The sequence below is a fragment of the Hibiscus syriacus genome, unplaced genomic scaffold (assembly GCF_006381635.1).
Source record: "Hibiscus syriacus cultivar Baekdansim isolate YM2019G1 unplaced genomic scaffold, ASM638163v2 tig00116964_pilon, whole genome shotgun sequence".
Lineage (NCBI taxonomy): Eukaryota > Viridiplantae > Streptophyta > Magnoliopsida > Malvales > Malvaceae > Hibiscus > Hibiscus syriacus.
Genome location: NW_024063489.1, coordinates 1,681,788 through 1,706,867, shown reverse-complemented (window position 1 = coordinate 1,706,867; position 25,080 = coordinate 1,681,788). Strand labels below are relative to the sequence as shown.

The 25,080-nt window shown below is 31.6% G+C and overlaps 1 protein-coding gene and 1 pseudogene across 1 annotated transcript; both read right to left on the bottom strand.

Moving 5' to 3' along the window:
* Positions 1–3,459: 3,459 nt before the first annotated feature.
* On the bottom strand, positions 3,460–24,953 carry LOC120191021 (annotated as a pseudogene).
* On the bottom strand, positions 12,054–14,828 carry LOC120190934 (basic leucine zipper 4-like). Its single transcript, XM_039193947.1, has 2 exons — positions 14,654–14,828; positions 12,054–12,592 (listed from the first exon to the last, which is right to left on the bottom strand). The coding sequence occupies exons 1-2, from the start codon at positions 14,826–14,828 to the stop codon at positions 12,054–12,056; spliced, it is 714 nt and encodes a 237-aa protein (XP_039049878.1).
* Positions 24,954–25,080: the final 127 nt, after the last annotated feature.

The window sequence follows — 25,080 nt, the reverse complement described above, 5'->3', positions numbered from 1 at the left end:
TTTTCTTCCAATCTGGACATAAAGTACCGACACAATATTAGAAAGTGTCGATATAGGTTGTAGACCTATTCGCTCATAAAACCGGTATATTTATACCGGTTATATTACAAAATTATCTATTACATTATAAATCTGGGTTCCGATGTGTAAATGTCGACACTTTTTTAAATCGTATCGACACATTTTTCTTCCAATCTGGACATAAAGTACCGACACAATATTAAAAAGTGTCGATATAGGTTGTAGACCTATTCGCGCATAAAACCGGTATATTTATACCGGTTATATTACAAAATTATCTATTACATTATAATTATGGGTTCCGATGTGTAAATGTCGACACTTTTTGACAATGTATCGACACATTTTTCTTCCAATCTGGACATAAAGTACCGACACAATATTAAAAAGTGTCGATATAGGTTGTAGACCTATTCACGCATAAAACCGGTATATTTATACCGATAGCATTGCAAATTTACCTATTTTATTATAATATGTTGAAAGTGTCCATACTTTTTATAAAAAGGATCGATACTTTTTTTAAAGATATTTAATTTATGTTTCAATTTTTTTTAAGTATGTTTCATGTTTTCCACTTACAATATTAATTTAATAATTTCATTTGTACAAAAAATTATTTGATTGTTTTGATATTTTATAAAATAATATTAAGAATTTTAATTTAATAATATATATCGTAACGTAAAAAATAAATCATTAGACGCCTATAATTACTAAATTAATATTTTAAAACTCACTCAAAAGATAACCTTAAATTAATGTTTTCCACAGTGAAAAAAGTATAGACACTTTTAAAAAGGATAGATACTTTACAATATAACCACTACCTATTACATTATATAAACGATACCTATTACATTATATAAGCGCTACCTATTACATCATATTTTTACCTATTATATTGAAAGTGTCCATACTTTTTATAAAAATGATCGATACTTTTTTTAAAGATATGTAATTTATGTTTCAATTTTTTTTAAGTATGTTTCATGTTTTCCACCTACAATATTAATTTAATAATTTCATTTGCACAAAATTATTTGATTGTTTTGATATTTTAAAATAATATTTAGAATTTTTAATTTAATAATATATATCGTAACGTCAAAAATAAATCATTAGACGCCTATAATTACTAAATTAATATCTTAAAACTCACTCAAAAGATAACCTTAAATTAATGTTTTCCACAGTGAAAAAAGTATAGACACTTTTATAAAAAGGATAGATACTTTACAATATAACCACTACCTATTACATTATATAAACAATACCTATTACATTATATAAGTGCTACCTATTACATCATATTTTTACCTATTATATTGAAAGTGTCCATACTTTTTATAAAAATGATCGATACTTTTTTTAAAAGTTATGTAATTTATGTTTCAATTTTTTTAATAGTGTTTCATGTTTTCCACCTACAATATTAATTTAATAATTTCATTTACACAAAAAATTATTTTTGTTTGATATTTTATAAAATAATATTTAGAATTTAAATTTAACAACATTAACCAAAGATAATAATAAATATGTAATATATGTTTATTTTTTTTAATTTAATAATATGTAAGTTATGTAATAGGTAGCGCTTATATTTACCTATTTTATAAGTAAACCGGTATATTTATACCGGTTATATTACAAATTGTCTATTACATTTTCAGTCGACACTTTTTTAAATCGACACTTTGTTGTGGATATCATCGAAAACAATGCTATAGTCATGTGTTTCGATACATTTGCAAGCAGATGTAAAATACATTAGTATTGATATTTCAACAATCCTCAAATGTATATGTACACATAGAAGCAAATATGGAATAATTAATGAAAATATACACACAATATAATCACACCAAAATATAAATACACAAGAATGTTCAAATAATGTACCGACAAACAAAATTAATCCGATGAAAAGGGGTTATTTCTAACGAAGTTCGGAACATTAGAGGCCTTCAACAAATTTTCCAAATACTCTCGTATGTTTTCGCCTTTTTCTGAGGACATACATAAATAATTTCAATTATCAAACTAATGAGGTGCAATTTTACTAACAATAAACTAAATTCGCATAAGCATGAATAAATTTGTGTCATACCTAGAGCATTGTCGTTCGAATGGGAAGCAGCGTCAAAGGTATGTGGACATATGTAATTGTATTTCTATATAAACATATAAGTTTTTAAAATAATCAATGTCTGAACACCTGTTCAACTGGAAAAACATATTGCATAAATGCAACTTACCGGATTATAAATCATTTTTCCGCTGAATCATCGACCAAAAGTGTATTTAGCTCGTTAAAATCTGGACACGCGTTTCAAACATCATTGAGATCTTTACAATAGGTAACAGAATCGTATGTTTTGCATTTTTTTTGATCCTGTTCACAAACAGTCGAACATAAATATGTAGGAATCATAGACAATGAAAAGTCAGCAAACTGTAATGACATTCATCTTACCCACACGAATAGAAAATGCTCGAAAAATACAGGTAGTTTCTCAAGTACACGGTCGACGTTATGCCTGAGATTGTAATCAAGTTTGAATGTTAACATTCAAATGTATATTAACGATTTTGACTACAGTAATTCAATTGCTTCAAACATGTTCTAACCTCATCTTTGAAGACCAAAGGGCAACAACAAAATTGTCGACACAAAATTGCATAAATTCAAATAATCCTCTTCTGAGGACAACATCTACAACATGAAGAAAATGAGATTAAAGTTCTACGCTTATATGTTAAAATAATGGATACAAAAGAATAGAATTAAAACCTGCAGGCAGTCTTGGGATGTAGGCAATGACACCATTGAGATCAAAAATTAAAAGTTTTCTTGAAGGCGGCGTTGCAGACACGATATACTTGTTTGGATCATCATCTTCATCATCATCATCATCATCATCGTCATCATCTTCATCGTCAGCTTCATCGTCATCATCATCGTCATCTTCATCGTCAGCTTCATCTTCTGCGACCGCTTGGTTGTCCACATCTGTTAAAAGAAAATAAAATAAAGTTCAGAACGTGTAAATGTTAAGAAACATAGATAATGAATTACCTAACTCGTTTGATGTCGTTGACGTAATTCGTTACGCAACATGGAGACTTCACGTTGCAATGATGAAATATCGGATCGCATTCCACTCATAAGGGAATCAATATGCTCCCGAAAATTGACCATGTATTCCATCACGGTCTTAATTATGACATCCTCTGCAACTGGAGCTTCTTCCATCATTGCGTCTCCACTTGGTTGCTCTTCTTCATGGCCAACGGGGTCCATTTCCTCCCTCTCTTGATCTAATCCGACCTCTTTGACACGATTTCAACCGAGTTTTTCAACAAAATCATATCCCGCTTTTTTAATAAATACCATGTTAATCTTGCGAGTTAATCGAACAGGGGCGTCATGCGAAAAATCAACTTCATTCTTCTTCAACAGATGGGTGATGACACATCCATATGGTAGTGTAGTTGAAATTGTTGCTCCCTTTGTGACCATATATACAATTGTATTAAATATGAGTTTTGCAATGTTTGGAGCCGTTTTGGATTTATACTTTGCTATCCACCAATAATCGCTGTCTCGAAGCGTTGAATGTTTTCCCCCACTAGGCCGGATATACCATGTGAGCATTTTGTGAAACACTCTCGACTCTACATCGAGGTGAATTGGGCTATTTCTAGCAACCCGTTTAATTGTAGACCAATCTACACCATTTTCATCTGAATCCCCTGTATTCGCTACACCTAAACCCTCCGCAATAGTTTCTGGAGATATATATATCCTTCCCCATGACATGTGTATTAATTCCTATTATATTAGTCTTATTAGGCTCGTGCTGTAAGGAAGCATTGTTGTAGAAGACTCTAACTAGGTTGGGATAATATCTTGGTTCTACACCAAGGAATTCAAGCCAACCCCAAGATGTAAATATGGATTTAAAACTAAATGCATATTTATCATCAAACAAGAAACCCAGGTCAATGACACGTTCGGGACGAATCTTCCTTACTTTAAAACTCGTCTGCCATCTTTGTTTCTCCATATCGGATCTAAAGTTCAGAGTTTCGAAGGACCTGATTTCCTCAGAAGAATTGTTTGTTACAGAAGGAGGTTGTGGTTGAGTTTGAACTGAAAGAGAAGAGCTTTGAGAAAGACCTCGCTTCTGACGCTGACGTTTTGGAGCCATTTTGGTTGGATGCTATTACAATGGAACACAAATACATTCAGGAAAAAAACTCCAATATAGAAATCAATCAAACCCATAAAATATCGATAAATTTACCTGAATATCTGATCGTCACTTATGATAACGGTAGAAGAAGAGAGTTATCTTCTGCCTGCTTGCCTTTATGTTTAGGGTTTCTCGATTAAGAGTACTATATATAGTGAACGGTGGAAAAACACTTGATATTTAAATTAGTATCGACACAAACTAAAAAGTGTCGACACATTATTTAGACATATTCTCTCATAAAACCGGTATACTTGTACCGGTTAGATTGAAAAATTACATATTACATTATACTTTTGGGTTTGATGTTTTTGGGATCGACACTTTTTATATATGAATCGACACTTTATGGGTGCACCTGTTTTCCATTCATTCTGGACCAAAATTCGACACCAACTAAAAAGTGTCGACACATTATTTAGATATATTCTCTCATAAAACCGGTATACTTGTACCGGTTAGATTGAAAAATTACATATTACATTATACTTTTGGGTTCGATGTTTTTGGGATCGACACTTTTTATATATGGATCGACACTTTATGGTTGCACCCTATTTTCCATTCATTCTGGACCAAAAATATCGACACCAACTAAAAAGTGCCGACACATTATTTAGACATATTCTCTCATAAAACCGGTATACTTGTACCGGTTAGATTGAAAAATTACATATTACATTATACTTTTGGGTTCGATGTTTTTGGGATCGACACTTTATGGTTGCACCCTGTTTTCCATTCATTCTGGAACAAAAATATCGACACAAACTAAAATAGTCGACACATTATTTAGACATATTCTCTCATAAAACCGGTATACTTGTACCGGTTAGATTGAAAAATTACATATTACATTATACTTTTGGTTTTCGATGTTTTTGGGATCGACACTTTTTATATATGGATCAACATTTTATGGTTACACCCTGTTGGCCATATTGTAAATTTGCCTTTTACTTCAAAGTATCAACATGACCCTTAATGTGTATAAGAAACATGTACAACAACATACTGCTAACTTTTCTCATCTCATTCATAATTATATTCACATACAAAAATATAAATCGTATACAAAATTATAAATCTTATACAAAATTAACCCTACATTTACATCATTGCATCCTTTTGTTATTCTTATGTAATATGGCAGCTTTTGTTATCTCCTGTCTTCGTTCATTTTGATTGTGGCTTACGAGATCGTTTAATATTCGCGATCGATCCCAGTCTCCAACAACCTATATTCAAATTATCAGAACGTTAAGTATTGTCAACTACAACATTCAATCTACGACTTTTAACAATTTTACCACAAACAAATTTTTCTATCCACTTACAAAATCACCAGTTGCCCCTGTAGAACCGATCGATTCCATCCACATCATCACATACATGCCGCAATCATGTCTGTTACAAATTTGAAAATCACACATGTCAATTATGATGAATACTGCATAAATTAAGCTTTCTATTTGTGATAACATCTCATACCCATTCAATTGCTTATTCTTCTTATGCTCCACAAATTTGAAATTTTTCAAGGGATACTTTCCTAGAGATCCACAGGATTCAACCCAAATGCGTTTCTTATTATAAGAATCTAATATTTTAATCTGCATTAAAATAGAAGAAGTTATGCACCAAAAAAAATATGCATTATAATTTACATAATGTCCTTTCATACATACATACATACCAATCTCTTAGCATCCTTCACTCTCTGTTTAGCTGCTTCAGTTGTAAACATACTATCATATATTGTTGCAACACGATCTACCATATCCAACACCACAGATACCAATGTGAATTATGGTAGTTTATTGTGATCATGATCTGCAACAAATTTCACACCCAATTTGACAAAATTCAACATTCTATATCCGAAAATCATTTGCAATTGGTATGGTGTCTTACCTTCTCACAGTCGGTGAATTTCACATAGTTATCCAATATGAGACCCCAGAAGGTAGAAATACTCTCAACACTTTCTTTGTTGTTGGCATCCAACGCCTGTTGCTGTAATTACGCAACAAACATTATTAATTTACCGTCTATAACACTACTTTTCAACATTTATTAATTTAACTCACCGCTAAGAGGTATGGAAGGTAGCCAATCCTCCGGAGTGACTTTTGAGAATCGTAGCATATTGTCCAGGCGAGCAAATCGATAACCTAACAAAATTAATTACATAATCAGAACATATTCAATAAGTTTTAACATTTTCTACTTTCTACTTACCACACCGCCAACCCATTCCGTAGGCTTCAACATTGCAACGTCGTATACAGTAGCGAATTGATTTCCCATTGAGATTACAGAATATCTGCATGAATCATTAGGATTAATATGTTGTCATGAAATATTTAAATATCACTCACAAAACAATATATTTCACTTACTCCGATTCTAACTCACTATTCCATAAATAATCACAAATTGCAGCTTCGATGTCATCAATTCCGCTTGGAATATCCGCTTTTTTCAACCTACAATTTTGCATACAATTTTTGTCACAACAACATAATAAAAATCAAATTAAGTTTTCTTTTATTCAACTTACCTTCTGCTTCTTCTTCTGGGGTGCAGGACATTCCGAATCCAAATCTGCTGCTATAACACTCTCCGGTGTATAAATGACATTGACTTCCTTCCTCCTCATTTCTTCCATCTCTTCTTCTTCCTCCTCCCTCTTTTCTTCTTCATATTTTTTCAGTTCATCGTATTTTTTTTCTACATAGCTCTTCATCTCTTTTATTTCACCCTTCAATTGATCTACTTCATCCAAGTATTTATCAACCACCCCCTTCACCCCCGTAAGTTCACTCCTCAATTCCACAACCTCCTTCACCACTCCCTCAAATTTTTCACCCGTCACCATCTTAATATCACCCCTTAACACCCCAACTTCTTTCACCACTTCACCCTCAACACCTCTACTTCTTTCACCACTCAATCTATTTTTCCTTTCACTACCCCCTTATGCCTCTCAAGTGTATCTTCGACTCTCTCAAGTTTCTCTTCGACTCTTGATTGTCTTTGCATGATTTCAAATTGGATTTTTTTGATATCAGCCAATTCAGACATCAAAATGTCGAAGTTACTACGTTTTCCCTCACCATCGTCCCACTCACCGTCATCCCCCAATACAACCATCCCTCCTTTCTTCTCCTCTGCCTCCACTGCCTCCTCTACATCCTTGCCAATAACCTTCAAAATTAAATTACAGTATTAAGACATTGATTATATTCTTAATATTATTTAATTACATTTATTACCCTTTCTTGCTTCTTCGCTCTATCCAACTTCAACTTCACCATCACTCTAACCACCTCTTCCTTCCCCCATGCACGGATGCGTGCCACTCCGGTTCTTTCATAAGCCGGCACTGCCTCACAGCCCGACCAAAAATCGAACAGTGCAACATGTATTTATAATAAAATTTATATTTTTATATAAAAACACAAAAAAGTTCTTCAACTCATTTACCTCTAAGATTGCTATGCACCCTTTGAGGTATCTTTGGCTGCCCTTTTTAAAGGTGATTATTGATTCAATCAATCTCGAATGGATATATTCAGCCCAATTGAATTCACCCTTCAAGCCTTCATCACAAATGAGCTTCATATGTTCTTTGTTCGTTGACGTATTACCGTTGGACAAAGAAAGATACCGACAAGGTATAATAGAACTCTGGCCTTCAGCTCATCCCAACGTAAGATCCATTTTTTATTTCCTCTTCAATTTCAGCATATGTCACCTTATGCTTCAAACCATATTTGGAGGCAAGTGCTTTCCAGTCCTTACTCTTACAGACTTCTACAACACTTTTGCCTTCATTTTCTACCCCCAATACGGCTGCAGCACATGGGATCCCGAGAGGAAATGAAAAATCACCATATTTAGCAATACATTGCATGACATCAAATTGCGCCATCAAGGATCGACACAATTCCCTCCGAATAGGTCGATCCCTTACTCCTACCAACGATCCAAAACCTATTTCTCCCAGCACATTCAACTGACCCTTCTCCTTAAGGTGTTTAATTAATAAATTCACCCTTTTAATGCTGCATCTTGTCGACACTTCCTACATTTTTTACAATAATAATGTTATAGTTCTTATATATTTTGTATCAACGTATTTACAAGTTAATGAATACCTTATTTTCATGTGCTTTCCTCCGTTCTTTGTATTCTTTACTATCATTCCTTGACTGTGTGATGTAAGGTTCCTTTTCAGCATCACTCATTGAATTCCATTTGGACCTCACATCTTTTGTCACCTAATATAAAACATAAACGTTTCTTAATCAATACATTAACACTAAATACTACTCAATGTCAATTTCATTTTACATATCGAACCGCTCTGTGTGCCATCTTCCTTCATCCTTTTGCATTCGGCCATACTGTCAACATTTAAAATTTGTAATCAATTTAAAGTTTATCGATACTTTAATCCAATTACCATTTCAACAATAATAACAAAAAGACATTGATACTTACTAGAAGTACATATATCCACCCTTGGGTTGCTTTCGAGTCTCGGCCTCAATTTCAAAGTCATCTGCTCCACCAACAATTTTCCAACCCATTGACTCCATTTTTCCTTCATATATCAGTTTACGCAAATTAAATTATTTTGTTACATACACTTTATTCAATATACAAATATAGATAACTACTCTTGTGATAAAACGGTTTTCTTCAAAAGAATTTGAATGGCCACACCAAAATGTGTCGGCACATTTATACAACCTATAATATCATTTTCTACCTATAATATTTAATAAAAGTATCGACATTTATATTTTTCCTTGAATATCACTTTCTACCTGCAATCGTTCCCAAATGCTTCTTTACTTCAAAACCCCAAACAACACATAAAAACCCTATCGCGATTACTGTAATAATAAAAAATTAGGGTTTCGACAACATACTTTTCGATTCGACTGCAGCAACAAACAAACAAACTTCGCTTTAGAAACGCCTTCTGAAATGCAGCAACAATTACGCTTCGATTTCAAAAACTCGTCCGTTCTATCTATTTTCAGAGGAGATTTAGCTTATATTTTGATCGGATATGTTATTTATATTTAATCGATAAAAATACAAAAGTGTCGATACTTTTATGTCAGGTGTCGATACTTTCGAAAGGATAATTACCTATTTCTTTGAAAGTGTCGATAATTTATTACACGTACTTACGAAAGTATCGACACTTTCAATATATCCGATATCATTTTACCGGGTTTATCATTTTGATACCGGTTTTATCATATTTTTACCTGTTATATCGTTGTGGATCGATATATTTTTTTAAAGTATCGACACATTATAGGCGCTAAAACTGCTTCTCTTTTAAATTCACAAAGTGTCGATCCTTATATAAAGTATCGACACTTTCAATATATCCGGTAACGTTTTACCGGTTTTATCATTTTGTAACCGGTTTTATCATATTTTTACCTGGTATATCATTTTGGATCGATACATTTTTTAAAAGTATCGACACTTTATAGGATTTAAAACTGCTTCTCTTTTAAATTCACGAAGTGTCGATCCTTATATTAAAGTACCGACACTTTAAATGTATCCGGTAGCGCTTTACCGATTTTATCATTTCTATACCGGTTTTGTCATAGTTTTACCTGTTATATCGTTTTGGATCGACACATTTTTTATTTGGATTGACACGAACCGGTAGCACAATTTTTTAATATTTCTTCATGACTTAGACCTACTTTTATACGTATTGACACTTTTATAAAAATAATATATACTTTTTTTAAAGTTATGTAATTTATGTTTCAATTTTTTTTAATAGTGTTTCATGTTTTCCACCTACAATATTAATTTAATAATTTCATTTACACAAAAAATTATTTGATATTTTATAAAATATTATTTAGAATTTAAATTTAACAATATTAACCAAATATAATAATAAATATGTTTTCCACAGTTAAATAAGTATGAACACTTTTATAAAAATGATATATACTTTTTTTAAAGTTATGTAATTTATGTTTCAATAATAGTGTTTCATGTTTTCCACCTACAATATTAATTTAATAATTTCATTTACACACAAAATTATTTGATTGTTTTGATATTTTATAAAATATTATTTAGAATTTAAATTTAACAATATTAACCAAAGATAATAATAAATATATTTTCACAGTGAAATAAGTATGGACACTTTTATAAAAAGGATATATACTTTACAATATAACAGGTAAAAATATGACAAAACCAGATTCATTATGACAAAACCGGTAAAATTTACTTGATATGTTAAAAGTATATACACTTTTATAAAAAGGATAGATACTTACCGATAACCAAAGTTTACCGGTTACCAAATTTTTTAATAGTTTTTCATATTTTCTACCTAAAACATTATTAGTTGTCAACAAATAGGTACCGCTAAACCGAATTTATTAAATACATTTTAATGTATCCGGTACTACCGTATATTAACCCGCCTTTCTTGAGACAATCCCATGTTAACATATAATCATATAATCAATACTTTAATTGAAAGTACTATTTTTTCGTTTTATTCGTAAAAAATAGTATGAGTGATTTAATATTTTATAAAAAATTAAATAGTTTAATTGTTATATATAATTAACTAATAGTTTAAATTGATATTAACTATTAAATATTTATTTAATATAAAATTATTTTTTGTATTTGATTTTTTTATTTTTGTATTTACAATTTATCAATTTCTTGAATATTTCTAAATTTTGTTTTTAAACTATTTATTTTATTATTCTTAATACTTTTTCATAATATTTTTAAATCTTTTAAGTCTTTGATTTGAGAACAATGTTTAACAAAAATATTTAATTAGATTGTTTTTTTCAATTTTTATAAAATACATGGATCAAATTCTAAATTTTCAATTTACATAAATTTATGCGAACATTCATAATAATTAATAAGGCCATAAATATTCTATAAAGGGAGCTAAAGTAATGTACACGATTTATTTCGATTTTTGTTATAGCAATCGTTTAACCAAGACTGCCCTAAGCTGACGATTAATTTTTAGCTTAAGAACCCGAAGTTTAAATCATGGCGTCATATAATTACATTAAAATGTTTAATTAGATTGATAGTCCACTTAAATAAAATAATAAAATTGAAATACATTACATTTATTTTTTTAAAAAAATTACCCACTTCAGTTCTTAACCAATTATCCCCAGTTAAACCCATTTCCCCCTTCTTTTAATTTAAATCAAACCACATACTTATGGACTGGACACCCGAGTGCGGTTCATATTGTTTGTCGGTTGCTTTAAATATAAATATTGCCAACATTTTCTAATAAAAATATATATTATCAACATTTTAGTTGACGAATGACATCCAAATTAACAGTAAATTGGTCACAAAAAGACGAGTAAAGCAATGCATTTTTTCTCATAAAATATATAATATTGGCCCATGAATTATATACAGCGTGTAGGAAGGCAAACCACATGCACAGACTACCACATTATAGTGAGAAAGACAAATCGTATAAAAAGACCAAAACAAAATACTTTTCACAAATATATCAAACGTGGAGATTATGACAACCACCACCTTTTCTCAATATTAATATAATTAAGTTGGGAGAGAGAAAAAAGTGAAACTAAGCTCTAATTACTTCTTTTACTGTTGACAAATTCGTTAGTTTAGTTCACTTAATTAGAGCTTAAATTCATGGGGGAAGGCGACGTGATAATGATTTAGTTTCAGCATACGCTATCGAGGTTGCATGGTGGCTAAAGTCCAGTAAAGATCCAAGAGTTTGGCCCAAAGAGCTACGGATTCGGATCTTAACTGTTCATTTTCTCGCCATACAATATGATATTGAATCATGACCGAACTGACTCTGTTTTTAAGCTGCTGGTTCTCTATGCTCAACCGGTTTACTTCATCCGTGATGTTCTCCAATTGCATCCTTTTTCGCCTACGGGACCGCCTCGCCGATTCTCGGTTCGATATCATACGTCTTTTCTTCCTCTCATCCGCCGAATACACCGCCAGAGTCGAACCTTCCAAACCATAGTTTGGACTGACTGGTTCATTAGGTTCAAGAAAAGATACCGCCAGAGTCGAGCCTTCTGAACCGGAGTTAGGACTAACCGGTTCATTCGAGTCGAGAAAGGATAACAATTCTTCAAGCTCTTCGAGTGTGAAGCCGGTTTCGTGAACCGGCAATTCGAACTGATCAGCTTCTTCAGACAAGAACATTGGGTCAATTAGAGCAAACAAAAAGGGTTTTGAATCAATAGTAGTAACTAGTAAGCAAGTAACATGAGGGGAAAAGGGAAGGAAAAAAGAGGAGGGAAAGGGTATTTAAAGGGAGGGGGGAAGGGACGTGTGGGGTCTTTCGATAACAAAAGATTTTGGAAGGATGCTTTTAAAAGTCAAAAAAGGCAAAAATAAGTTACCATTGCAAAGCAAATGTTAAACTACTGTACATTTTTTAAATTAATTATCATTTGGTTTAAAGTTATTGAGAGAGAAGAGAAGAACATTAGGTTTACCTTAATCACGAAGCATCAAACCAAAACAGATATATAAAAAATATTTTTGCTGGAAAAGTTATACATGTTTATCAGAGAGAGAAGACCAGAAGTCATGTGGGATACGTCGGAGAAAAACAATATTTTTTTAAAAGAATAAAGTTATTTTTTCAAATAGAAAATAAAGGTATTATAGAGAGTGGCGTGAGAGATTATCAAGCAATTGGGTAAAATTCTGTTTAAATTTTATATTTTACAATTAAATTAAAACATGTTTATCGTTTAAACAATACAACGTCAATCTAGCTAGATATATTGAATCAAATGAAAATAAGTTGAATGGTAAATAAATTCGTTACGGAGTAGGGTTAGGTTTCTGAGATTCTGTGGGGGTGGTTGGTAACATGAAGCAAATGAAACGGGAAATAGACATAAAAAAATTATTCATAAGCAAATAAGGATTTAAAGACAACATAGGAGGACAAGAAGGTTGTAGTTTAGTTTCTTAGTTATGATATTTGATTGTGAAGGGACATTTGCATGTGGGGGAAAAGACAATTGCAAACGTATATGCGTTACACACTAGGGTAGAGTAATATTATTTGTGAACTATATTTTATTTGCGTAAGATTAGTGTTATAAGGAGATAATTAAGCCTTAGAATTCGTATGGGCCATGAATATTTATTTTTAAAGTAAAATTTATATATTTTATATTATACAATCAATTATATTTACCATTATCGTCTGGTACAGCATATCTTTATATATATAAACAGAAATCCATATGGTCCCTTATGATAAGAATCATTTAAGGTACTTTTTCACTCTTGTCCAAGCAAAAGCAATCGAAAAAAAAAGTTCTGTGGTGGAATTAGAAATTGCCTTTAGTTTAGGTTACTCGTGAGTTGTGACCTTTTAACCCCCCCCCCCCCACGAAAAACTACACTGATCGTTTGCTTTTCCTTTACATATGACATGTATGCATAAATATTCTTTAGTGGTTTAACTGATTGCAGCAAAGATTCCCTGGTAGTTTTTTAGTTGTTGGAAGTTGAAGCACAATTGTTTTTTGCTTAATATTTTTAATTAACTGTAGTGGGGAAGTTCTCTTTTATTTGGCTGTTAGTCTTGATTCTGTTAATTGCAGGGTAGGCCTAGCAAGCCATTAATTAAACATCTAATTTATACTACTGTAGGCTATAGTGGAGGCTAACATGCATGCATACGATCGCTCATGCTGCAGGGTATAATTTCATTACCTTTTTATTTTATGAAATTCAGCTCAACCATTAGCTACCCGTCCTTTTATTTGTAAATTTATTATATACATTTATGTTCTAATTTAACTTCTTTAATCAACTTCTATATACAAGTGGCCTTCATGTGCCCCATTTTCTTAGTTAAGGATGCTTGAATATGATAACATGCCTAATTTCTTTTATCCTAACGCTAATTAAATTTTAAAGGGCTGCCTAATCACAATACATGAGTTAGACAACGTAATTATTTTCATGAGCATAATCCCGTTTGGTGCAAAGTAATTTGGCATTTATATAAAAATATATATTATTGAAAGATGAGTACTCTACCAAAACTTTAAAGCTCATTTTTTTTATAAAAGATAGTAATATTTTGTATCAAAAACTGATATTAAGTCTTTTTCTCTTCTTTTCCATAATGTAGATGATATAAAGGACCAGACCAGGATTTGATTAGGATACGATTGACTCAACTTTGAAACAGGCTATAGGTATAGATGGTAGCAAAGTCCAAAATAGTATATACATATTGGTACACACGAAGCGTCAACATTTCCCACAAGTGCAAAAACCTTGCTTCGCCAATATCCTATGGCCAGGCGTCCCAACAGCAGAGGAAGAACTCACTTTGCCATCTTTGAGTATTACTTCAGGCGCAGGCAAACCTGGTGGAGCCACCCTCTCTTTGCCCATGCGCACACTAAAGCCAGCAAGGAGAGCCCAGGCACAGTGTACCGTAAAGCTCATAAATCTTCATCATATCCTAATGCCCTTTGCTTACTTTCAGAGGCCAACAACGGTTCCCCCAATATATTGTGTGGCCATCGGAGAAGTAACCACACTCCACAAACATCTTAAGTAACGCACAATTGCACGGTACGTCTAGTTTTGGATGGCATAATTTAGCCAGTTTTAGCAAAAGCAAGTAAAATGAGCATGGAAAGCTATAGTGTATTACCGAACATAAATTTAGTTCAAGATCTAACTCAACTTGATTACAACATATGTAATCTCATTTAATCCTACATTAAGCACTTATTTGTAAAAAGTTTGAAGAAGAAAGATACCCAACACGAAGTTGAACTGGTTGGCCAATGTGGAAAAGAATCATCACAGCAATCAAGGACAGAAAGCACTTTTGAAACCGACAATCTCGAGTCTTCCAAAACTTTTAAGGTCTAAGCTCAATACTGCAAAGAAACAATTCTTATGCAAATAGAAGTATCATTTCTTCCAAGTGATCGTCTTTGTCATGGATGAGACAGGAAAGCTCGCGTAAAGCATTTGCATTCATTGGGAATGTATAAGAATACGAACAATGAAGAAACATAAAGAACTGTTCCGCTTCAACTATGTACAGGTACCACTATGAATCTCCTCAACATCATCTGGTTTCTCTCCTTCAATAGCAATATCTAGACCTAACAAGAACAAACTAGCATTTACCATGAAGCAGTACTAGTTGAGACTTAAAAACACTGATTCGGATATTACAGAGAAAAATCAGTGACGGAACCTTATGAGATTACAATATAAAGTTCATATTTACCTTGAACAAAAGATCATGAGCAATGTCTTCCCAGGGAAACGTTATAGACATTAAGCAGCATTTGGGAGGTATCATCTCTTTATCATAAATTGAAGTAGGAGCCGGATAAGCATGCTTTGCTGCCACATAGACAAGTACAGAAGCTGCTTTACGAAACACTGAGCCAATATCTGGAACCCCTTTTTGACATAACTGATGAAGGGCCAGAATAGTGCTTGCTTTGGTCTGATAGAGAAACATAAACTCACTATTTTAATCAACCCTAGCATGCAACTTTCACTTAAAATGATCAATCAACTAATACAATTCATTAAACGAATCAGTTGTTCATTAAATGAGAAATATAGAATATTAGAAAAGGAAGCAAAGTATGCACAATAATTCCCAAAAGTAATGGCATCCAAATTGTCCACAGGTGAATCGCTTTGAAGTGTGATATAATGATTGATTGATCAGAGTAAGACATAGGGCAATTTGGGCTTAAGCGTTGGGAAAACAAAAGTTCGTGATCAATATAAAGTCCGTTGCAACATTTAATCCACACATAAAGCCCTGAGAAATTGAGGGAACACAGAAGAAAGTGAATGTTACAAGTTTAAGAAGAAACTCTTACTGAACTGCTACACCTGAAACAGCGACTTAAACTTCCCCACGTCCTCCAGGACCTTTCATGTAAGTCTGTCTGTTTTACCAGAGGAATGACCAATTGATAGAAGACTTCCAAATCGACAATGCACATCTGAGAAAGAAAGGCAAATGATATGATATAAGAATGAAATAAGCATGAAGAAGAAATTAAGAACAAACAAAGTAGAAAGTATTCTGAGTTTTTGCAGAATTCTGAAAGAACAAAAATAGAAGCCAATTCTTAGAAATGCATAGTAAAAGGGTATACCATCATATGCATCCCTAACCATTTGATTTAAAGTTGTACGAAAGCTGGTCTTTGTTGCGTATATAGAATTCCCAAGCAGCTTTTCACAGAATAAATCCATTTTAATTTGGAAACTCAAGCATCAGTCTATATGATGCTAAGCATTACAAAAATGATATTTATAACTTCAAAATTAATTCATGAGAATAAAATAGGAGGCACTGAAATGATACCTTCGGGAAAATAACTTTCTTTTCATGTCATGTGACGACCCTGGTTGATCATCATAAAGAAGTGTTCTAAAGAACAGAAAATAATTAACCATCATAAGTGAACAAAAAACCATGCAGCTCTACGCTTGTCCTTCAGATGTGTAGGCCCTGGTTGATCATGGAACTAACACAAATAAACTATCAGAAAGGACCCAAACCTTACAATTTTTCATCTTCATAGAATTAGTATCTACTCTTAATCGTAATTTGTTACTGGAACAGCTATCATTTCTATCTGTTACACTAGGAAAGGCTGCCCCATCTATTGCATTAAGAAGCACACAGTAGCAATGATCTGTATCTGTCAATCAAGACCTGCATGAGAAGAAAAAATGTCACAACTACATACAAGGGGTACTACAATTAACAAAATGTTTCTGTCATGTTATACTTCGTCACTACCTAGGGATGAAGGAGAACTTTGAATAGTATTCTAATACATAAAAATGTTTTGCTTTATATAGTGCACTTTACACCACATACTCGTGCACAATAACCAACTAGGCAAGTAACCACCTAACAGACTGCTTACATCAGCCTAACAACCTGAAGACTATTCATCATCTTCAGCTTTACTCTAATATGTCATAAGAACAGGACAGCCGTATAACCAAGAAGGATGTAAATCTTCAAATAAAGAAGTGTCCTTGGTCCTTACACAAATAGCAAGTTCCAACTCCTTGTTAGCTCAATGCCTTTTAAAACGGGTTGTGGGAGGAAGGCAGTAATACTAGCCTAGTTGAAACTACACGTGATAAATCTTTAAACTGTATTTAGTTACCATAAAATAATTATTTTCTTACGAATGTAATCTCTTAATTATGATTTTAGACTTTTAAGAATATAATCCCATTAATATACTTTACAAGAAAAATAGAAAATTATCTTTTATCAGTGTATTTGGTAAAAAAAATAAAACAGTGAAAGATAACCTTTTAGTTCATATGATAGATCTTTCATATTTTTATTTAACTTTTTTTTCGAATGAAAGTGATTTATTTTTACACATAACAATGAAAAATGATCATCCTTTTCTTCTTCTTTCTCCTCACTTTTGTTTTATATTTAAAATTTATTTTATTTTATTTTCATTTTTCATTCTTTCCTTTCATACGAAACATTAATGATGAGGTTTAAAACTTTTATTGTTTTATTTTGAAAATAAAATGTAATAAAAGTTAATTCATATAATTTGAGACTATAACTCTAATATAACTTTGTACATTAATCTTATTTTCTAATTAACTCATCATAATGATTTGTCATTTAAAATTATACACCTATATAATTTATACTATATCTTATAACATAAATTCACTCAATTTCGTCCATATTTAATCTCCTTTAATTTAAAATAATCTTTTATTATATATATATATATCATTTAATAAATTTTCCTGTAAAATGTTCAGAATATAAAAAAAGATAATTCATTTTTTACCATTAAGAACTCGCCCTAATAAATACTATATTAAAAATATATATTATAGAAAAGAAACTATATTGTGTAAAATCACATATATTAAATTTTATTTTTAAATAAAATAATATTAATATATAAAATAGTTATTTTCAAATTTTTATAGCTCACATAAATTATGCTCAATCCGTCAATCGCATTGATTAAAATTATTGTTAGAAACTCTACCAAAATTTAAATTTTATAATATATATAACTAAGAGATAAATAAAGAATCCGATTAAATAGTCAAATAGCATAAATAGACTTGTCGTTATCATAAGTATAAATAGATTATTGAAATTATGAACCTAAAATTTTAGGCCGGCTGTCAGATTTCAAAAGAATAATAGTATGCATAACTATAATTATCACTAATTGTATAGAGTAATAAAGTTTTTTTTTATTAACTAAGGTGAATAAAAATAGTATATGTTCGAAAGATTTTCAATAATTTGACGATGAACGCTAACACATTTGTAGATAGTATGACTAAACTTGAAACCTCTACTGACAACAATCATTCCCTTAATCACTAAGATCATTTAGTTTTGCTAGAATAATAAAATTAAAGCTAAATTAAAGGATAATAATTATTATGAATAATATTTTAATATATCTTATTTGACTATCGTAATAAATATATTCACAATCATTGTTTTTTATGATCATGAATAAATAAATAAAAATAAAAAAGTGTCGATATGATCTTGAAATAATAAAAAAATCATTTAAAAATAGATTTTTTTGGAATTTTGTAAGTCATATTTGACTGTATTTTATACATCTATAATTATTTAATTTTATTGTTTCAGAAAAAGAAAAAAATGTATTTGATTTTAGATATTGGTATCAAAGGATATCTATAAGTCAAATCAAGATAAAATTATAACCAGCCCTAATTATATAATTTTTATTCACTTATAAATATAAATTTTCTATAATATTTTAATTAAAAATAAATAATTTATGACATAAAATAATTATTTTAAATTATATGCGATTTTCATGATTTTTTTTTCTATCTCTTAAACTTGTGTTGTCTTTTTTAGGTTGTGTTTGGTGGGAAGCAACAAAAGAATAGCAAGGGGAAGAAGAAGAAGAAGAAAAAAAATGTGAATTTTGCTGTTAAATAAATATAATAAAAATCATCGCATGCCATGGATTAGAACAAAAGCAAAAGCAAAAGCACCTTTTGCTCAACAATCCACCAAACAACAGTATAAAACATAAGTCAACAACAACAAAAGGTCATTTTGAATATTTACAAGGAGTAGCTTTAGTTTTTGGTTTTAATCTTTTATTTTTCCTGCAAAAATAAACAAATATCAGATGAGCATGCTCTCCATAACTAGTATCTAATATTATGCTTAAAAAGAGTGTTGTTAAAGAGCCAAAACTTCAAAGATAAGCACACCTAAATTACAAAGAAAAATATAAAACTTCTATAATAAAATTAATTTGATAAAAATTCAAGCTCAAATTTAAATGCTTTTAAAATCTCCTAATTAATATTTCTATCAATGTAATTAGTAATATGAAATCTGAATTCTTTTGGAAAATTGATAATCTTTGATCCGACTGTATAAAGAAAGGAGAAATTTTCTTATTTTTCATTTCATATTGTTCGCGGATCCAATCATAATTAACATTGCCAAATCCATAAACTCCATTGAAACTTGCACAAATCCATCATATTCTTATATATAACTTACCAAAATAGAAAAATAAGCATATATATATATATATATATATATATATATATATGTTCCAGCTGCAGCACTTTAGTCTTCAAGAAGAGCTCCTTCTCCTTTCTTCCCTTTCCTTCTCCTCCTCCTTCTGCTAGTTCCAGCATCATGCCTCGAGTTCCCATCGCTATGGATCAACGGTACATCGTTCGCTTCCTCGCTGTCGTCCTCCGTGGCTATACGGATGCAAGAACATCGCTCTAGGGATGCAAAGAAAGCAGTCGCCACTCCGTTGATGAACCATATAGCCACGCCATCAAGCTTTCCGCATGCAGATGGAGTTGAGCCACGGGCGGCACACGATGAGGGCTTGACCGCACTAGCCTCAACGTCGATTGATTGAAGGTTGAAGAAACCGGAGCAGTCGCTAGTAGTACTGGAGGTAGTAGTCGCTGCCATGAATTTGGCGACGAGAAAGCCTTGAAAGTAACCACACAATAGATAGGGTTTGGGGTAAAATCGAAGGTGTCCCAAACTTACTTTGAATTATTTATGATAGTTGTTCTAATTATTACTACGATAAGTCTGATTCCTACATATGCCCTTAATCCATTGTGGAATAACAAGTGTGCCTTGTTAAATACTACAATTTAATTTTGTAGCTTTACTTACTATAAATCATTGATTTGAGTTTGATCACAAATTAATTAGATATGGTTTTTTTAAATATTATTTTAAAACTTTATTTATTTTAAATCGTAACTAAACTGATGGTATGAGATACATGTTTTAACTTAATTAGAAAAGACCCAAAATAATTATTTTAAATTGTAATAATATAAAACATAGTTAAACGGATGATTGTTCTCTCTAAAGTTCTCGAGTTTAAATAGAAGTGTTTGTAGTGTGTGCATTCATTATCAATCGATTGAAAAAATTTCTAACATATATCATCTTATAATTACCCAGATTAAGAAAAAAATATAATTATATTTACTATATAATATCTAATAAAATAATTAAAAATCATTTTTCGTTTGTCCTACTACAATCATCTTTTATTATCGTTTTTTTTCAACATTTTTACTTATTATTGAAAAATAACTTTTAAATATTTCAATCAAATAACTTTTAAATACATATTTTGTAAAATTTAATTATTTGGAATAACTACAATTATTTAATTATTTAAGTCAATTGACTATAAATTTAGAATTTCAGACCAACATATTCACATTTCAAAAGTATAGGGATTAAAATATTTTTATAGTAGATGGACTAAAATGAATTTTCAAGCATAGCAATTGGTCCCATTAGGGCAGACGAGGTGTCCATGAGTGTGCAAAGGAGCAGGCCCCCATATTTGGGCTCACTAATTAAGTAGTCTGTGTTGGATTCACACGAGAGTCGAGACGCTGTTGAAGACCTTTTCTTGCCTTGCTAATTGTCGGTAGTACCACCACTGACCTAACAAATTTAGAATAGTCAAGAAAAGGGTGTGTTTTTAGCCGCTTTTTGTCACAATCTAGATATATGATATTCGGTTCTTCATGTCATGAATAAAATAAAATAAATTAAAAGTTAAATCTTATATTAAATTATCTTAATAAATTAAAAATCGATAATTTAAATTAAAAAAAAATACGAAAAAAAATCTCCCACAGAATTCTTTTGTCTTATTAGGAAGTCAATAATTGCATACGGGGGGCCAAAGAAAAAGAGTGGCGTTAATACCTTACTCATCAAAGCTCTAATGGGAATTGCTCCATTCAATTAGACAATTACTCATTTGATATAATAAGAAATTTAGATTAAGTGGCCATCTATTAAAATGGACAATAGTTAAGTGGAATATCTCACCAGATTCAAAAAGGAAAACGTTATTATGTGCAGAACTAAATGGTTGGGTTTGGATTGACCTAATCTAATACCGTCTTTCTTTCTTTCTTCTGCTGCCTTTATAAATTCTTCACTTCTGTACTTTTAAGTGGCACCTCCTCTACTCATTCTCTTTTGAATACCAAAAGAAAGAGCAAAAATATGTCTAAGCTCCGAACCTTTTTCTTGCTGTCCTCCTCTTCAATTTTATGCTATGTTATGCTGCTCGGGCCGACCTGTTTTTCCGTCAACCAAACACTATATTTCATCTCTCTCTTCTTTATATCCCAATTCTTTCCAAGTTTATTTTTTCTTCTACATGTATATATATCTTATTAATAGTGATAAGGGCTGAGGCTATGGGTTTTGGTTCATGCAGGGAGTTGAGGCCGACAAAATTGATATTGATGAGAACTATGGAGTTGGCAAAGAAGAATGCTTGATGAGAAGAACCCTTGCTGCTCACCTGGATTATATTTATACCCAGAATCACAAGACATGAAGTTGAATTCTTGCAGGAGAAAATAAGACTATTTAGTTCAATTCTAAACAACATACATAAATCATATATATGTTCATGTTGGGATGATTTGTATACATAGCTTAGCTAATTTGAATGATGCTAGGGATTTGGAGGAAAGTATATGTATATCCAAAAGACCAATAACAACAAAAATGAATCTCAATAAGGGTCTGTTTGTTTCCCGTAATTGGAATTACGGAATTGGTTTTCCCCGAATTCCCGTGTTTGTTTCACGTAATTCGTTTTCCGGAAAATGTTTTCCCGTGTTTGTTTCACGTAATTCGTTTTCCGGAAAACGTTTTCCCGTGTTTGTTTCACGTAATTCGTTTTCCGGAATGTAATTCATTTTCCTAGTAACAGAATTTCCTTTGTGTTTTCTGTAAAATGACTTACGGATTCATTTTCCGTAAGTCATTTTCCGAACTTTTCACTTCAAAGCAAAAATAATCAAAATAATTTTATTTTATGAATTTAATATTAATAAAATATTTTAATATCATTTTCATCAAAAATTAATTATTAAATATTTAAAATATATTATTAATATTTATAATAATATATTATATTTTTAATATATATAAAATAATCAATTATATTATAATAATATAAGATATTATATTTTTATTTTAATAATATATAATAATTTTTTTATATATTTAATAATGAATAATATTATTATATATTTCAATAATATTTTAGTAAAGATATTAAAATATACTAATATTTTTAAAATATAATATAGTACTATACTTTAATAAATAATTATATAATTTATAAAATTTTATTTCACTAAAATATACCGAAAAAATGTTTAAATAACATCTTCCAAACATCATAAAACGTTTTCCAGATGTTTTCCAATAATGTAATTCATTTTCCAGAAATGTAATTCATTTTACAGAAATGTAATTCATTTTCTAGAATTCAAATTCCAGTAATTCATTTTCCAGTAATTCAAATTCCAGTAATTCATTTTCTGGAAAATCAATTACAGCTAAACAAACAGACCCTAATTGTATTTCAAAAAGTAAATTATAGACTGTGATCTAAATCAAGTCCATTTTATTTGTACCAGACAAATAGGCAATCGGATACAAGCTGTTTCCATGAAAAGACTGAACAAATCAATTCAAGCAGGAAATAAAACCTTACTACCATCCAAGATATGTAAGTACAAAGCAAGACAAATGGTGACAATAACACAAAACTTTGCACCAACATATCTTATAACACCCAATCCCCTTTGCACAACCTCCTTATGGACAACTTGAGTGCTTCTTCTCAAACCATCCAAAAGTTTCCATCAACCACAAGCTTCCTATTGCTGGGAATTGCCAGTGTGGATGAGACCTTATCAACCCGCCCATTATTATCGAATGAGCTTCCTTCTTCCACTCCTTTTAAAAGTACGTCATTCTCGAAACCTTCTCTTGTTCGACCTGAATCCGGACTATGATTAAGAATTGAACTTGAGTTCCGGTTAGTTTGAACTTGTTAACACTTGATATGTCGTTTTCACCAGAGTTGCAACAGCACCATTACAGACGGAGACCAAAATATCTCTAACATTGTTTTGATGCTTTGGGTTAGTCATCCCTGAAAACATCTCATCATATGTATTAATATCCGCCGTCTTGTCCAGATATACTGCAACAGCCGCGCTTACAAGTCTTTGTATGCAGTCAGCGATTAGCTCTTTAGACTTATCGTCGTAAAGCACGTTAATCCATTTGGGCATATCAGATGGACCACCATTGCTGCTCGACCCATTAGTTTCTCCACCATTTGAGTAAAATCCCAGTACCAGATTCCTCGCAAAGCTGCCAACCACAATAGATGCAAAACCAGTGCCAGCATTAGAAAAGATCATATCCAATACCCTGTCAGTGAAGCTGGAATTCCCTGAACCCGTTTCCAGTTCAACCCCATTCCCTGCTTCTAACTTATAACCTCTTGAAACCCCAACTGTTAAAGCCTCAGTAACCCCAATCAAAGATTGAGAAAATCCCTCTGATCTTATAATCTTTGAAATTTGCCTCAAACTATTGGGAATTTGATCAGAATCTGATTGCATGAACTCCCTCAAGTCCCTGGAAACAAAATTGATCGTCTCCACGGAATCCGATACCGATTCAGCTAAAGTAATCAGGGCTCCTAAGAACTTCAGAAGCTTTTTCCTTTTCTTCTCCACAGAGGGTAAATTATACACCTTGTAAAACCCGTAACCGAAGACTCCACATATACCTATCCCAATAACCCATTTTTTCTTCCTTGCTGAGATAGTCAACGCATTGTTCATCAATTGTAGATCCATTGACCAAGTACAAAACATTAGAGCTACGAGAATAGGAACCCAATGGCCTTTCAAATTCGAAACGGAAGAGGATAAATCTAGAGCTAGGATAAGGTTTCAAAAGGTCGAGAAATCTAGGGATTCACATCATTTCAAAATAAAATGTTGATGAGAGAAGTTAAGAGCAGATATTGAGTGGGGCTGATAAAAGGACATTAGTAGGTAAAAAAAACACATTTCCCCCCTTTTCTTATTTATTGCAATTTAATGCTGAATTGCGAATCTTCCAATTAGATTTGCAGAAAGATGGAGAGAAGAAAAAGTTAGTTGCGTGTAGACAGAGGGGAGAGAGATGATCAAGTCGACATACACGACAGAGTAATTCGACGTTTTCCGCGTTTTGATCTCACTCTTCTGTTTCTCTACGAGCTTGATTTCTGTCTATAAACTAGACCCCATTACA

Excerpts from the sequence above, each read along its gene's own strand:
- LOC120190934 (XM_039193947.1), bottom strand. The coding sequence starts at position 14,828 with ATGAGCTTTACGGTACACTGTGCCTGGGCTCTCCTTGCTGGCTTTAGT. Across the intron at positions 12,593-14,653 it reads TAGGATATTGGCGAAGCAAG|TTACTACTATTGATTCAAAA; the intron begins GTTTTTGCACTT and ends CTTGCTTACTAG.